This window comes from Tetrao urogallus, assembly GCF_951394365.1.
Source record: "Tetrao urogallus genome assembly, chromosome: 6".
Lineage (NCBI taxonomy): Eukaryota > Metazoa > Chordata > Aves > Galliformes > Phasianidae > Tetrao > Tetrao urogallus.
The window spans coordinates 50755155-50773380 of NC_136819.1; the positions used below are offsets into that span (position 1 = coordinate 50755155).

Here is an 18226-nt window from a genome sequence, read left to right on the forward strand (position 1 = left end):
ATGCAAGAGCTCAGATGACCATATTAAAAATGGAATTCTTAGCTAGCCAAAGATCTTCTACGGACTCACAGTGCTGGGTGTCAAAGACAGTAGGTGCCAGACGGATGACATTGTGAACGGCAGACTGAAGAGAAGTGGGAGATGACAGAATAGGATCCGCTATTATGTCTAAATCAGAAACCTTCCAGGTGTCTGGAGATTTTTTCACACACCCCCAGTCTGTTTCTACTGGACACACCAAGGCAGATCCAGTTACACAGAAAAAGAAAGAAAAAAAAAAAGTGGTGGAGAAATTATAACAATGACAATGGAGAAATCAGAACAGGAGCACTGAGACAATGACAAATAAAAGCATGACAGCTGGAAAAACAAATCTCACTTTTCTTCTTCTTGGGAGAGTATATAATTCTCCTTACATAAATCTACCACAGGACATTCTTCAAGTATACTCAGAATAATAAGCACAAAGTCAGTCCTAAGGTAGAATAATTACTTTTACAAAAATCAAAGAATTCTCATTCACAGATTCTCATAACATTGTGAATTTGGTCTGCAAGTAGGAATATGTATCTTGCAAAGCTAATATTTTTAAAGAGGTGAACTATTTGTTGCTGGTGAACTGAAGTTATGAACTGTTCCTTCTATAGATAGGGGAAGAATCCACATGTCCAAACTCCACACAGCTGCAATTCTGCCCTTTTAGTCTCACAATGAAATACTTCCATATTATTAAGATTTTTCCATAAAATTGCGAAGATTAGATTTCTATCAAACTGAGGATATGTTTAGATTACTAACATCAATAGAAAACATGCTTTTGCTGGAGGTTCAGGTCTTCCTCCTTGTTTGGAATCATGCTGCAAACTTTGCTGGAGTGCCCAGTTTTAAGTACTGGAATGCACGTGAGCATTTCAAAAGCTCTGCTGGAGAGGTCATCCCTTACCTTATTTTCAGATCTCTCCTAAGAGATCATGAAAATCAAGTCTTGAGGTTAAGACTGATAGGATCATGAATGTTTATTTGTATTATGCATGTTTATTTTCATACATAAATCAATGAATTGGATAAACCAGTAATTGTATTTATTTGTATTAAGTAAATGAAGCTAGCCACATCTTAAGAAGTGTGATTTTGTTAAGATGTGACCACACAAGCATGCTTTACAAAAATGAAATCTTAAGGCAAAAATGTCACGATCTGCTTTTGTCAGCTTAACATAAAACAAAAAGTGTTCTCTACTTTACAAAATAAATAGGTTATTTATGGGGGACATGGGAAGCAATTTTGGATATCAGTTATGTCTCTGGAGGGACAGCTCTGTTACTAATGAAAACAGATACAAATAAACAGAATCAATACTAACATTATTCCATGTCAGAAATGCTTCAGTAAGCACAAATTCTCCTATCTCAGTTGGAACAAATACCTCACGTAGCCTTATTACATTTTCCTATTTGGTCTCCTTCTGAGAACTAATATTATTTCTACTTGTTCAGTAGCTTTGGTTTACTTGATAAGAAACAACATACCATAAAGAGTTGTTTATAATATTGTTTGCCACAAAGTTATTTCATTACTATAATCAAAGACACAAAAATGTATTAAAGACAGAGCAGTTAATTCACAGAATATGTAAAGGAACATGCGCTCCTTTTATTGGTGTACCACAAAGTAAAACTGCAAAGAAAATACTCTCCTTCTTCTTAGGAAAATTAATGAACTGAATAAAAATGGCTCATATCAAATGAGCAGTGCCCAGTCCAGAGAAAAGTACCGACGACATACGATTCTACTTTTACTGCTATAGAGATTGTCCCAAAACAGAATCTTCCTTATTACTCCTTTCCAAACAATGTATATTAATATATTAATACTTAATATATTTATTTACTTTATGTACTTTATTTACTTTATGTATTTTATATTTATCACATTTTTATATTTTTAAAAATATTTTACATACTTATATTAACACTTACCAGATTTTGATCTTCCATGTGTTGCGCTAGAAGCAATGGTGAGAGTCTGTGGTTTGACTGGATCTACTGGCACAGCATAAGTGCCAGCACTTGGAACTTGGATGTAGGGTCCCACTGCTGCCACCCTTCCTGAAGCACTCAGAGATGACTGGGGTGATGAAGTTCCATTAATACGATTCAACTAAAAGTCAGAGAAATTGAAACGTGAACTTCCATTTAATTTAGGCATTCATCCATCAACTGGAGGTCTACATTTAATTAAATACAACCATGCACTGGAGCTAATTCACTTTAAATAAATTGCTATACTTAATGCTTCTATGCAAAAATGGAACTAGAAAACCAAATTTTATTCCCTAAAACCAACTCCTCAAAAATTAAATTTCTCAGTAGTTGACATGAGGAAAACTGTTACTGTATAACGTTTCTTTACATTCTGCCTTTCTTGGGCAAAATGATCTTTTTTTTTTTTAAATTATTATTATTTTCTTTTTTAAGTCAACATCTGCAGCTGGGAATACCTATGGAAATCCAGAAGTGATCTCTAGAGGAATGGTCTACTTTGCAACTGATTTCCAGTCAAAGTCTCAGACAACTATTAGGACTAATATTATCAGACCAGTCACACTTTTTTGTAAGTTTTCTGCTCCATGGCAAACAAATGAAGGACAACCCACCTTTTTATCCTGTTATGCTTTGAAGTACAGCCCAAAATCATGCTTTCTTTTCTACAGATCTAAGCTACTATAAATTTTAATACAGTATGGTCTGTCACATAAGGAAAAATAAAAGAAGGTACATTCTGTCCGACAGTTTTCTCGTATCTGTGGAAAACCTTAAAATAGTTTTTAAAATGCTTGCTACTTAGCTGGGAAAAAGTGACATGCTAGGTAGTCTATGTAGTTTTAATAGGCTGCTGATAAACTGAAGTGTGGCCCTTTTAATAGTTTATCTTACAGGAATGTTTTCTTTTTGACGTGCCTCAACTTTTTTCTTGTATAGTCGTTCACGCAGCTCGTTGATTCGCTTGTCCATCATTGCCACTTCCATGTTACGTTTGTTTAAGAGTTCTTTCTGCTGCTGGAGCTTGGAGTTCTGCTCCTGATTAAGCCTGTTCCTAATCTAAACAAATAAACAAACAAATAAATACAGACACACTTTTAGGATAGTTATTTAATTTTGTCTGTTACCTAGTTTGTTTTGCTACAGTGGCAAATTCAATATCACTGAAATGTTAAGTGGGATAAAACTTTTGACAGTAATTATGCTATTGATTCAATTTCCAGTTCCACATGAAATTTGGATGAGTGGATAGGAAGTTAACTGAACTGCAAGGACTAGATGCAGATTTTCCTCTCTATATGGAAATTAAACTGAATCCTCCAAAGCAGGTTTCCAGCAAATTAGGGGATGAATTACCTTTATAGTTTGCCTTACAGTTTAAATCAACTATGACATCAACCATGACATCCTTTATAATAATTTTATTTGCATTCCCACTGGCATTTTTTCATGCCTTCAGTGGCAATCATTCCATATTAAAAAATAAATAAATCCTGAGGCAAGTTTAAGTCTTGATAAACGTGTATGGGATCATTATGAAGCACAAGTAAGAAATCTTAATCAATCGAGCATCTTTGCATTTAGAAACACATGGAGAGCAGATGCACCTTTTATAAACTGAAGGAGGAAAAAAGGACCTATATTCCTAATTTCTGAAAATGTGAGACAGATTGTCTGGTATGTTATGTTTGCTCATGTAAAGAAATGGTTAGACTTATCTTGAAATTTAAGTTATTTCTTAATGCTAAATATATATTAGATCTGTTTCCATGTCACAGTAGAGTATTGTGAATAAATTTTAAATCTCCAGTGCTGATATGTTGGCACATTAATTATTCTGCAAATTTTCTACCAAAAAATGACAAAACTTCAATGTGAATGAATATTTAATTACTGACGTGAAAACTACACTGGACATGAACCAGTGTTTTTTGAGAAAGATGTATGATAGCAGCACAGTGTATACTGGAATATTGTGCAATTACAGTGCACTACAGTGTAGCAAGTGAACACTGCAGCCTGTATTTTTGATGATTTTGTTAAAATGTTAGTTCATGTTAATTTCTGATATAGCCGTGACCTTACACATTAATAACATCCCAACACACCAGTTTTATGAGACTGCAGTACCAAATGCCTATCCATAATGGCAGTAACATGACTTTTCTTCATCTACATCTGTCATTTTAATCGTGTCTCTGTGTTACTTACCTGTAGCTCTTGATATAATTTTTTTAATTCCACTGCTGCAGGTCCTGTTACTTGTCCATTGTAAGACTGAAACCCATTCAGTTTCCCTTTCCTTAAGTCTTCCAGTTGCTGGGTAAGTTGATCCACTTTCAATACTGCAGCCTGTAGCTCCTGCTGCTTTTCCTGGAACATGGCACTTATATGCTCAATTTCAGTTGCTAAAATGAATGAGATAATAATAAAAAACAAGTAGAGGGGAGTATTAATTTATAATTCTCTAAGTATTGGCAAGTACAACACACTAGTTTTAAACATAGTATAAACATTTAAAAACTTACAATGTGTTGGAAATTCATTGATGTTTATAATAGTTACTGATCACTTAGTCTGACCACTTGTTCTGAACAGGAATTTACACCAAGTATACATTTTCTAGAAGCATGGCACCCTCTCTATAACAAATAAATATTCCATCTGAAATCCTGTTAGCATACACACCGATACACCAGGTATACAGTGAACAGACAATGAAATAAATAAAAACACTTAAAATTCTGCATACACAGATTGCCATTCATGATCTTGCTATAATCCACTTGTCCTCTCATGGCACGGATTTTTTTCAACTTTGTCTCCTGGGTTTCAACGCGTTCTTTCAGTTTTTGAAGCTTTTCACTCTCTGACACAGACTGCTGCTGACGACGCTCTTGCTGCTTCAGATAACGTAAACGCTGTTCCTAACAGAAGAAGATTTTAGACAAAAAGTACTTATCACCCATTTATACATTAAAAAAAAATGGTCTTAGTAAAACCCACCACTATGATTGGTGTTTTTTTGTGTGTGTTTGCTTATTGTTATTTGTTCGTTCTTGCTTTCCAGAAATCAGAAAAAGTTATATCTAGTGAAAACATACGTCGGTCTTCCTGAGGAAAAAAATCCTCTCAACTCTTGTTTTAAAGCACAGAAATACACAAGTTTTTAGACCAAAAATACATATTTACATATTTACCAAATTTACATATACATGCAAAAGAAGCCCTGGCCTGAACCATCAGACACAACCGTCTGTCCTCTGGCATTTGGTTTTGGCTGCTATTAACCCTTTTCCTGCTGTAGCAAAAGGAACTTTCCATAACTGTTATGAAGCTTCACAAAATGTGAAAGTTATGCTCCGTCTCTGAAGGTGTTCAAGGCCAGATTGGATGGGGCCCTGGGCAGCCTGGACTAGTATTAAACGAGGAGGCTGGTGGCCCTGCATATGGCAGGGGGTTGGAGATTCATGATCCTTGAGGTCCTTTCCAACCCTGGCCATTCTGTGAAAGTATACAAAATACACCCAACAGACAAGTCTAAACAAGCTGATCTACTGAAAGATAATGTTTCAGATCTAAATAACAGTCCTCCCATTGGTCACATAATGGAAATATTTCTGTTTCCTGTATTAGTTTCATTTAAAAAAAAAGAACAACAGAATTGTTATATTGATTCCTTTTAAAAGATGCTGCATTGTACTCCAAGCATCCAAGGCACATGGCATTTTGTACTACCTGAACTATGTCAAAAACATTAAACTCACTCCCCACTCCGAAAATCTATTCAGATTCTCACATCTCATAGATTCTGGAAACATAATAGATGAATATATATGAAATGGTATCTCACACCTGGTACTATACTAAGGTGAATGAGATAGTAGAGATGAACACAGTCAAGTGCAGTCTGCCAGAGATCACAAAACATAGAGGGGTAAAATCTAGCAATATTTTTACCAAGATACATAACTATTGGCTTGGCACATTATCATTTGACATGCTATCATTTACAGTGAAATGTTTTTACATTGCCTAGCTAAAATTAACTTGGCAAAACAACAGATTTCTCAAGCTCCTTTAACTTATGTAAAATGAATTAGTGCATTTTCCATATCCAAGTAGACTTATGTTTGCTTATGTTTAAGTAAATTGCATTTGTTACAAGTCTCCATATTTTGTTTGCTGTTAATTACCTTAGCAACCAACATTTGCTGTTGGTTTTCAATCTGCTGTTGTTGTCGAGCAGCCATATCTTGAAGTTCAGAAAGAGTGAGCTCAACGCGTGGATTCCCGACCTGCAGACCAAAAAATGTTACGTCAATACATGGAATGTTCTGACACTAGAATTTTCCTCAACAGAGGAGGCTAATGCCTCATTCCAAGCTCTCAGAGGACTAAAAATGACAGATATCTATTAGGGAATAAGGAACCTCAGAGCAAAAAAAGCAGTAAGTGGAAAAGCAGAGGAAAGGGAACACTAAGAAACAAAGCACAGAAAAAGGTTCTCATCTTACATTTAACTTTCCTAAGATGTTGTGTAAAATTGGCATTTGCTGATACTGCACGTACTGTAACAGACATGTGAGTAGGTATACTAAACAGAAATTGGAACCTGAATCGTCTTTCCTACCATTTTCAGTGTAAGTGCCTTGGTTGCTTTAACTGGTGGATAGCATTATTTACCTACAAGTACACATGGAAACATGTAGTTAAAGGCTGTCTTGAAGCACACATCAAAATTTCACAGAATCACAGTATGGCTTGAGTTGGAAGGGACTTAAAAGATTATCTACTTCTGACTGCTCTGCCATGGGCAGGGACACCATCCTATAGACCAGGTTGCCCAAAGCCCCAGCCAGCCTGGCCTGTAATGCTTGCAGGGATCTCGCATCCACAGCTTCTCTGGGCAAAGCTGGAGTATTTAAGATAAGAAATTATGAAAAACAGTTTGTGCAAAGTGAACTGAAGTGAAGGTGATCCACTTCCGATGCCTGAGCAGAGCCTGATTGAAGAGACAAGGCCCCAGCCTCAGATCCCCCAAGAAAGACTCTCTGTATGGCCTTAGTGTAAAGACATCAGGATGCGTTTTGCTGCTAATCTTAGTCTGACAGACCAAGAAGAATGGCAGTCCCAGACAAGAAGTCTTGCCGGGAGCTCAACAGGAAGATTTCAAATAAAGGTTGTCAAATGGCAGGGCATGCTGTTCTGCTCTGGGATCAGTTAAATGTGTGCTAGAGATCTTCATGGTTTAAAAAAGGGAAAGAAATGCTTATAATCAATGACAGCAGTTTTGTTACTGAGGCAAGATTTAGAGAAAGCCCAAACTCACAGAGCAAAGAAAAAGTTACATGAAAATTTAACACTGGCAAATCTGAATTCTGGTGACAAAGAGATTATTTAAAAGCTTCATTTTAGGAACAAGAAGGACAGTAGGCAATTACATAAAAATATATGAGGAATCTCTGGTCTTTCTACATTGTAAACATTCAAGGCATTTTATGGAAGGCCACAGATATTAATGGAGCCTTATCACCTTTTTGCATTTCAAAACTAATAATTTATTTGCAAAAAATCAAAGTAGAGAGGCATTACTGACAATTATTTGAAGTCTACATAATGCAATGCCAGTGTGTGAGACCCTGTTATATGTTTTTAAAACTGACCACATTGCTTATGTTCATTGTTTCGCTGACAAACATAACTGATTTAAATCCATACATTAAATTATTCCAACCTCTTTTTTCACCATGCAATCACAAAAATGTACGGTGTAATAACACAAATTACAGAAGGTGGCACTTGCAAATACCTGCTTTGCTACTCAGAATAAAAACAATAATAAATTAAAAAGCCACAATCTTAAGAAATGAAGATTTTTTTCCTGAAAGAGAATTTCAGCCTTTGAAAAATTACATCCCAAAGTTGGAAAGTTCAAAAAAGCCCAACATTTCTTGAAGATAGTACACAGAATTTGGTCAGGTGATTGGATCATTGCAAAAAAACAGATTAGTGCATTGTAATAAATAATGCAGCACCTCTGCCAAGCTACAAGGCTATGCTATTAGAGAACTAAGTTAAAATTCCATGATTTCCTATCTTCATTATAGTCAATGCAATGTTAAAAAAGTAAAAAGAATTAAATGTTTTGGATATACTGAGAAATAAAACTCTTCAAGTGATTGCTTACAAAATGGAACACAGTCTAGAAGTTTTACAGACTGAGAGGAAAAAAAAGGAAACAAAAATAGAACTCCAATTAGTATTTTCTATTTCAACACTGAGTGAATACAGCAGTTTAAAAAAAGACTGAACTCAGTAGTGCCTGTTTTTGTTGTTTTCTTCTACTACTAGCATTACTTACAAGAGAAGAATCTTTCACAACATTCTCTAAAGCCAAATAACATGCGTGCACTTGTGTTCACCACCTAATATATCAGAGAAATATTTCACTTTTAATTACAGACAGAAAGGCTTGAAATGGATAAGAAGACAAGGAAATTTTTTCAAGTGCCATCCCTCAAACAAAACCACTTGAGAAACTAAAGTAGCATAGGAAAGCCAGACGCTGCTCCTAGGACGTATTCATGCTCTGCTGCATTCCTTTGGCGTGGTCCTTCACCAAAAGAACATAAACCTCTGCTGGACTCCATACGTAAGTCTTAAATGGGGCTCAGAATGGACTGAAGTCTACTGGATCACTGATTTTAAAAGAAACAGTGGAGAAATAAAGGTAGCATTTTTCCATCACAAATATGGTTTCAAAAATAGTCTGATGCAAGTTGTGCCTATCTTTCTATCACTGGGAATAGTCTTCCCAGTGCTTCTTTCTTTTCTGCTTTGATTATGAGTTTAAGTTTACACTGAGAACTCATTCTGTTTCTGCTTGCGTTAGTACTTTTCAGTAGTGTCCAAGAAATAGATGCTCCTTCCTGCAAAGAAATCTTGTTTAAAAATATGTCCAGATTGAAGAAGTGGGACACCTGTGTAATGATCAAACATTTTTCAAGGAAAGAAAGCCATTTTACTGAGTAAAAATTACAGATTTCCTAAGTGAGATGTGTAACCCTCAGTGTACAATGACATTAAGGAATGGTTTGTAAAACCACCAGAAACAAAAACTAGCTTGATCTAAAAGCTCAGGATTGTTACTGCTTTAAAGAAGCATATCTGAAAGTCTATTTGACAATGCTTGAAAAAAGTACTGCATCACTTTGTATTATGTAAAATAGAAGAAAAATTACAAGATGAATGTTAATACTAGCTTCTTACAGAAGCTATGAACTGTAGTAAAATATTCTGTTTAGAAAATGGAATGTCTAAAACTAACTTTTATACAGAGCAAAGCATGAGAAACACTGATAATTAACCACTTACATGTAAATGTCCTATGAGAATCTTTTTATGTTTACCTCACTGAATACAACAATACCTGTTCTTTCCATTTTAAATAACTATACTACATCTAGGAAAGATAAGAATAAACATTTGAGGAAACAAAGTTTTAAACCTGTAGCTTCACTCTGAGTTTCTTCTTTTTCATCCACATGATAGTTAACAGATCAAGCAGAATTCCTCTTCAACATCAAGTCAGTTATTTTCAGAAAGACTGGAGCTGATTTCAGGTCTCCAAAAGAGGACAGCATCATTTTTGAAAAAGTATGAAAATGAGTGAATCTTTCTCTTGCAGAGATCTATTTGAATCAATTTGTTTTGAACATCTCATGTTAGTTGAGTCGGCTTCTAACAAGCTGTATGCAAACACTGCCGCTGCAAAGAGTCAGTCCCAGTCCTTTCTTCAGAGCCCCATATAATGCAAGGCAAAGGGATCGGTGTACTTTCTCAGTTCCTTAACAAGGTTGTTGGTTCCTCAGTTTCTTAAGTTTGCAACGTTCATACCAGTCATTAACAATTTCATACATGAAGTGACTCACCTTTCATAACAAACATAAGCCTATTACATTTAAGGTCAGACCTCCTCCTTTTTCCTGCAGCAACAGGAACCTACCTCCCACAGAACTGCCTTCTAAAGGACGTACCAAACAGCCACTGCAAATATCTACTCCTACAGATTCCACAGATTCATTTGCTACGTGGTGATACATCAAAGGAGACAATTTTGCTGATTTGTAAATTTCTTTTCATTGATTCACAGAAGCACTTACACATAGAGATGAACACCTTAATAAAATCCTGTTGAGCAAACACTGCGTTATTAGGCACAGAGGTGTTATTACATATGTTTCAGCCAAAAATGCAGTACACCTATATTCCATAATTTCTTAGGATCAACAGAAATCTCAAAAAAAATACTCTCTTTATTTTATTTAGCATGTCGCTTTAAAAAGTTACGATGAGAGAGAGAATTTGTAATGAACTGCAGTTTCAGCATCTGGCATTATCCTCCTCTACAAGCCAGTATTTTACCATTTGATGATTAATATTTTCGGGACAGGTGAGATGAATGGAACAGTAGTAATTAAATAGTTTGGAAGCCAGATTATAAGCAGCCTCAAAGCAAGTCATTCCTTAGATATTTAATTAAGAGGAAGAATCTCCTAATAATGAATTCTGCACATTAGCCTTGTCACTCTGAAAGCTCATTTTTTTGATCCTCCTTGCTTTATTTCTGTCCTCACACAATGCTGTTCTGTCTATCACCACAAACTCCTCAGTCTCTCTTTATTCAGTCTACATGCTTCTGAGCAAAGAGGAAAAGGTATACTCCCTGGAAAGCCACAACAGTAAAAGAAAAATTCCATCTGAACTCAAATTAATTTCTTGACAATCAGAATGTATTTAGTCAGACATTCAAAGCATAAAGGCAGATCCCAAAAGTTTTTTTTGTTTTTATTTCCATCCGAAGTTAATCTTCTAAGGGAAATCAAAAAGCTATGGGAACTGACCTTTCAAAAAATATTTTTTAAAAAGGTGATATGGATGTGGTTTGATTTTGTGCACTTCTCTGCCTCGCTGCCTGAGCCATAAAAATACTTCGATTTTTTAAGTTTGCATTTCTAAAAACAAAACTACTCTGAAAATAACATGAAAAAAAGTCCACCAAACCCACACCTGAGAATGCTGTGTTTTCAGAAAAACACAGAAAAAGCAAAACAACAAATACTCCAAAGCTTTACAGGCACCATACTGACTGGCAATCTCATGATTAGGTTTGGCAATGCCTAGCTACTCAAATAGCCAGCATAGAACATAATTCAACCAATTAACTGAAAAAGAAAACCCAACCAACACAAGCGTTTATCAACCATTTCCTGCACACTGTCTCCACAGGTCTTTCCCTAGGTTAGCAAGAACCACCATGTCATTATCTTCCCTTATCTTAAGGAGAGGAAAGGAATAGGTAAGTGTTCACACCCATCTCTCACACATCTCCCTTCCCAAAGCTCTGCACTACAGACTGTAGGTTCAAACCTCTCGAAACTGAACACAATCTACCTTCTCCAATGGATATTCTTGCACAATGAATCACGTGCAATGAACTTTATCACCTGCTTTCTAGCCTTCTTCCTGCAATGTACTTCTACTACCTCTGTTCTTATTCCGTACTCTACTACTACTGTTTTAGTATTCACGTCCATCTTTCTCCCCATTTTTAATGCTTCTCATGGTCAGAGATGATTCTGAGGTTAAATCACCAGTTGTCAAGATCCAACATAGCCCAGATAAAATGTCATCAGCCTGTATGCAGGGGGGTGAGGAAGTCTGCGTCCTGGCTTCTGCCTTGGACCTCAGGATGGTGTGTGAAAGAAAACACTCTTTACCATGGCTGGGACAGTATCAGCATATCAAAAGCCAGAGATAGCAGGGGAAAAAAAATAAAACAGAAAAAGCACACGATCAGAACTGAATTAGAAGCAGCAAATCCTTTGGGACCTTGATTTCAAGAATTTATTACCCATATGGGATTCACCACTGAGGCACACAACTTTGCCATGGTGAAAAGAAAGCACTACTCCCTAATAAGGGAAGACAACAAATTCTAAAGGTACTGCAAGTTGCTCCTGAGAAGACTTTAAATGCCTACATAAAAATGAAAATTAAAAACTCTCATTTATAACACATGAAAGATTCAACTTTCCATAATCTACTTCATTTTCAGGTAGCTATTCCTATGTAGGGCAATACCAATTCTAGTCCTCCAGACTGGAAATTTATCTTTATAGAGCTGCCAAACCAATGCAGTCGTGTGATAAAAACAGAACTGGCAGGTCTGAGACTTAGCAGGAAGTGGAATGTATTACATAAACAACCATTCTTTCAGAACACAGCAGACTGATACCTGTAAAATGAACAAATTGGTGCGCTCCCCAGCCAGTCAATTCCAGACTGGGATGAAGACACTGAGAAATCTCAGCCTTCCCAAAGTAGGCAGCTCTCATCCCAGTAGCCCAGTCCTGCACCTTCCTTTCTGTTCTGCCTTTAAAGGAAAGGAAGAACTCCAGCTCTGTCTGCTCAGATACCAGGCTACCAAAGCTGGAAAGAAAGAAAATAATGGCCTCCTCTACATGCTGAATCTATCAAAATATTTCTTAATTCTTCCATGCTAACTTCAACAAAAACAGCAGAAGCCCATCAGTCACACATAACTTCTTGTCCTAACCTTCATTCAAATTAACATAGCTAATTAGAGGATGCTTTCACTTGCTCAGTTAAATCTTTAGAGATTTCTGATAAGCATAGCCATTGCATGCTACTGGTACCTGTCCTCAGAAGAACAGCAGGAACAACAGGAAGATATGGCAATTTACGGTAATAGTTCTGCATCCAGTACAGCTTGGAGGAAATGCATGTGTGTTTTCCATAAAACTTAATTCTAGTGCAATGCGTAACACAGGCCATTTTAAGAACTTGTGTGAAAATTCATGCATAAATAGACAAATAAAGCATGCTTTTATTAAAGTAGGCTTTCTGCTGGTCTCAACATGGATGACATTATTTCCAGTTTAACGGCTTCAGCCACAGCTCCGCCTGGCATTTTTCTAATTGGGTCAGAAACATGCCGATAGCAGAAATCCATTTTAAAGAATCCAATGACAAGAGCATATGCCTTTTTAGCCTAATGGAAATGAACAAGCTAATTAAACCCAGGAAAGGCAACCAGAATATTGGGAATTAAAGAAAAATACAACCACCATGTGCTATCTCCTGATAATAAAATCATCTTGAAATTCATATCACAAAAGTCATCTGGTTACTTTACTTAGATTTTGTGACAAAACAGTAATTTTATTTCAGCAAGTGAACAAACTGTTTCTTAGAACTGATAAAAAATCTTCAACTACATCATTATTTGATGAAAAATCTCACATTATCTATATTTGATAAAACCTTAATCTCACACTTTAACCTAAAATACATTGTTAACAATTTCTCCAACTTGCTGATAGAAATAGGTCATTCTATTTAATATGGGTTTAAAGTCTGCTCAGCATGAGCCACAGACTCCAGATTTCTCATGTTTACTACTGTTTGCTCATATTTCTTAGAAATCTCCTAGGTGAGACTGTTCTCTATTCTGGACAGAACAGCTAAGAAAAGGCAGAACAACAAAAAGGCTGAAAACAAAAGCTGACTATAATACTTTGAAGTAAATAGTTTTCATAAGGTCTTGTAACTTAACTATGACACTAAATTCATCTATCCAAATCTGATTTACTCAGAATTTCATTTCAGAGATAAGGAGTTACAAAACACAAATGGTCCATGTTCTGCTCAAGTGCTAATGAAATTCAAAGTCATTTAAACTCAAGCGTGAAAGCAATACAGTATTTAAATAGCATGCTCTAAAGTGTAAAACTTTGGAAAAGTAATTAATTACCTGCTTGCTATTTTCCCATGTAATTGTAAGAGAGCACATCTTTACTTTGCAGCATTGCCCGTCAGCAGTAAGCACGTGTGTTGCTTCAGCATGCTCCAACTCCATATTTCTGTTATTTCCTGTCCACACTAATTGTTTAACTGTTCAATGTGAATAAGGCGAGTCAACTACTATACACATCTTAGGGGTTCCAGCATGGCTTTTTGCTTCAATGCAATCAATGGGAGGTAGGATATTTTTTAATCTTATTCCATATGAGATATATGTTTCCCCGATTCTTTATCAATATGAAAAACTGTCTCTCTGCATTCATCAACAGTCAGCTAACGGAAAAGGCTAGTGGATTTAGCCAGCAGTGAAAGACCTAATCAGTGCAAGATCAAGCCAGCTGTCAGCTAAGATCAGCTTGATTCATTGCACTTTTCATATTCAATGGAAAATGTTGAGCAATACACATTTCTTTCAGTTCAACTGAAAAATGTAAGAATACAGGCAGCTTTGCTTTAAGAAGACAACAAAATATTTGCTCAATTTCTATTTTCGTAGTACTACTGAGTGCAAAAACTGAACACCAAAAAGATCAGGAAAATCACTACTTCTTGTGTTTAATTTTACTGTAAAAAAGGACAGAAAATCATGCCAGATGAAATTTAACAGCATCTTTATTAACAGAGACTGCCTAGAATAAGAAGGCAAACAATGTAGTCAAAATAGGTTTGACAATCTCATGTAAATAACTCTCCTTGTGTTTGCTAAAATGCTCTTCCCTACACACTCTGGCTTTTTCTTAAATCTTGCATGCAGAAAGATAAATACGTGAGACAGCAATAAAGCTAAAGCATGTGCATAATAGCATACATCAAGAAGCTGCACATCAGAGAAGTCTGCAGAAAGACAAAATGTAGACTTAAGGATTTTTAAGTACTAAGCATAGAAGGAAATACTACACCCCCATTACCAATTGCTAATGTCTCTAAAAATTATAATGTTCCAAAAAAGGAAAATATAAAAAACTGTAATTTACCTTATAAAAGTCAGGAATGGTATGCAAGTTCACTCTCTCTTCATTCTTTCAAGAAAAGAATTCAAGTATGATTCAGTGCACTTACACAAGAGATCCAGCCAAATGGATCTCCATAAGGACACTGAAGAACTGTACGTCAAAGCAAGATGTTGTGAATATTCCAGCTGCACAAAGAGCAAGCTTATTTTTAGCAAGAAAGGAAAGGTATGAGCTATAGAGTAGAATCATCCAGTAAGAATAAGAGAAGAAAAACAAGTTGAACTCCCTTGCTCCTAAATTAGCCACAGGGACTTTCATTTTCTGCACTTTGATGTGAGGAAGACTGCAGGGGGAACAAACCTAACTACAATTGGATCGCGAGGCCGTTGCAGAGACAGAGGAATGGAATAATTCTCTTGCTTGGGAAATCCATATGGGTGGGAAGTAGGTGTATTACGTGTCCAAAAGGCTTGATGGACAGGAAACTAAATGAATGCGTAAATGAACATTTAAAGGTGTGTCAGAGAAAGGAGGCCAGAGTTCCACTGCATACACACAAATTGCACTCGTACACAAGCACACAACAAAAAGCCATCACATACAGAGACTGTGGAAAACACTATCTGCAGATAACACGTCTAATGAAAGAGACAAAAGAAGTGAAATCTGTTTGGAGATGGAGGGACAAGCTAAACTCTCAAGTTTTAACAGCTAAAGCTCTTAGAGCTCTTTGCTGGCACAGTGACTTTCATAACCTGTCTTCTGTAAGGAACTACAGAAATAGAGAGGACAAGTCCCATTTTCCTTACAATAACTTATTATCAAGTTATTTAGTTTAACTAAAAATTACACAAATGTGACTTCAAAAAATACAACTGTTTAAAAAGACATTAAAATTTGAATTGTCAGCATAAAGACTGGGAAAGAACAGCAATACTTGATGAGCAGAACTATCTTTTGGTGCCCAGGAGAGCAGCAGAACTACAAAAGCCAGTGAACACTACCAAGCCCCAGTACTAGAGAAAAGAAGGGGAACAAAGAGTTGAATGGAATTTAGATGGATGAGAAGATAACAGACAAACAAGAAAAGGTAATATGAATACATACATACACACAGAAAAAAAAGTAAATAAAACGTACTTATGAGCATCTCACATATCTGTAGACCTCTAGGTAGACTTCTTGGTATCTAAATCTATAGAGATTAAAAATTATGTACATACATGCAGAAAGCATGGAAGAAACTAGTTCCTTTGCAGTGCTTTTTTCCAAGTTGAGTACAAAGAGTGTTTCCTGTTCCCAATAAATTTTCTTTAGACTTGTCAAAACAAATTATGTATTAGCTTATTAGTCATAAACTATTACAATTACAATAGAAAAATGATCACAGAGTAAGTCAAATGTGATCATTCTCATAAAATGAAAGCATCTGGTAATCTTGTCCATTATGAACTGAAATGTATTTGAGAAATCGTAGAACATATCCAAACATTATTCAAGGCATGTAAAATCCCAGAATTATGTGATTTTGCCTAAAATGTTTACAAAAGGACTCCGAGTGAGATAAAAGGTCAGGAACATCTGAATTCCCTATAGTTTCAGAGAAATTCTTTCTATTAGGAAACACAATTACTAATCTTGTAGAGATGTTGCCCTACATAAACTATTCTTTATTGAGGTGTGAAGAGACTGGGATTTCTAGTTCAGCAAGAATTCAAGAGCTAGTTGTTTGCATCAACATTAGCTTTGGACTGTAATTTCTTCCCTACTAATTTATTTTTTTTCCCTCAAGTTCTTTAGTTGGATTAGTTTTTCTATTTTTGAAGAGAAAGATAGAGCAAGCATTTTGGGAAATGCATTAGATGAATTTGGATTCTCCTCAGACAGTTTGTCATTAAATCTATTAAACTGACTAACAGCTTGAATTAGATGTCTGCACAGAAGATGCAGCAAGGCTCCCCTCACCGAGGAGTAAAGAGAACTTCAGGAATGTATGCTTCAGACCTGTGAACTCTCTTAGTGAAAGTGGCAGATATGATAGTCTCGGCTCCTTACAAGATGTAACATACAAAATTGCAGCAAAAACTGGGAAGATACGGATTTTATTTAATTAGTAGATTTTTATATGATCAAAATGTTCCACGAAGCCTGCAAGAAAGTTTCCTCAGGAAAATAAAAATCCCTACAAATTGCTAGAATTCCTTCTGTCGTCTTTTAATGAAATTCCTTGTTTAGACTTACAGCTGAGACCCATGAAAGGATCTAGATTTCTAAGACTGACACTGTAATTAGCTCTTTTTAAACAAACATCATTAAAACTTGTCTTAAGTGAATGGCAGCCTCTTCCAAGTACGCTGTTAAATGTTACAAACAGAAACTACTTAATACTTACAAGCGTATATAAGTTGTATTTGTAGCTCAGATTTGAATAGCAGACTAAGCTCTTTATCCTTTAACATTTCAAATGAGGAACTTCAAGTAATTACGTGTAACAAACAGCTTAGTAATCTGATCACCTTTATGTCTGGACAACTGTTATCATTTGGTCAGTCCTCTTTCCAGGACTTCCTTCTAGTAAGGCTACAATTTATTTTTCCCACCGACGACGGGGCAGCTGCACCACATTGGATGGCTCCCAGTCGCTCTCCTGTGTACCACTGACCTCCAGTGGCTACAGCTATATTTGTTCTTTCCCATTGTGCTCAGACCACTGCCATTCCTATGGAATGATCCTTGGATAACGTGAAGACGTCTGGAAGAAAATAACACCTAGCACTGTATGATCACTATTTCGTGGCCGCTGATAACAAGTGAGAAATGACTGAACAGTATAGGCCACTTCCAGCATCAGCATACTGTGCATCATCAAATCAGAAACTAATTTATGTAGAAAGAAACCTATGGAAGTAACCTGGTTCAACGACCCCTACTGAGAGCTGCTCTGCTTGCTCACAACCTAATCAGAGTAAGTTCTGAATCTCTAGCAGGATGCAAATTCCACAGACTCTGGGCACTCTGTTCCAAAGACCAACTGCTCACATTAAGAAAACATTTTCACCAATCTTTAATTAGAATTTCCCTTTTTACAACTCATGTCCAAATCACACTGACTCAGTTACATATGCAAAAGAAATGGATAGGGAGCCGTTCTTAGAGAAGTGAATCTCTCTTTGAGACACTGTCCAATCTCCTTGGAAAAGGAAAATGTTTGGTTTTGTATGTCTTATCTCCACAAACATATATCTCCAGGACAGCGGTAGAAAGAGATCAGACCCAAATTACAGAATAATTCCACTTCCAGAAGTTATCAATGAAAGCAAACTCAGGAAGAAACACTCAAGT

At 36.2% G+C, this 18226-nt stretch overlaps 1 protein-coding gene across 1 annotated transcript in view; it reads right to left on the bottom strand.

The window, feature by feature from the left end:
* Positions 1-18226, bottom strand: part of PPP1R13B (protein phosphatase 1 regulatory subunit 13B) — a gene marked incomplete at both ends in the record, with an annotated part of 50011 nt that overhangs the window by 10363 nt on the left and 21422 nt on the right. Inside the window, 6 exons of the mRNA XM_079536980.1 lie at positions 70-225; positions 1980-2160; positions 2937-3101; positions 4254-4450; positions 4795-4969; positions 6239-6340. Coding sequence (XP_079393106.1) covers positions 70-225; positions 1980-2160; positions 2937-3101; positions 4254-4450; positions 4795-4969; positions 6239-6340 — 976 coding nt within the window. The remainder of the gene's footprint in view (positions 1-69; positions 226-1979; positions 2161-2936; positions 3102-4253; positions 4451-4794; positions 4970-6238; positions 6341-18226) is intronic.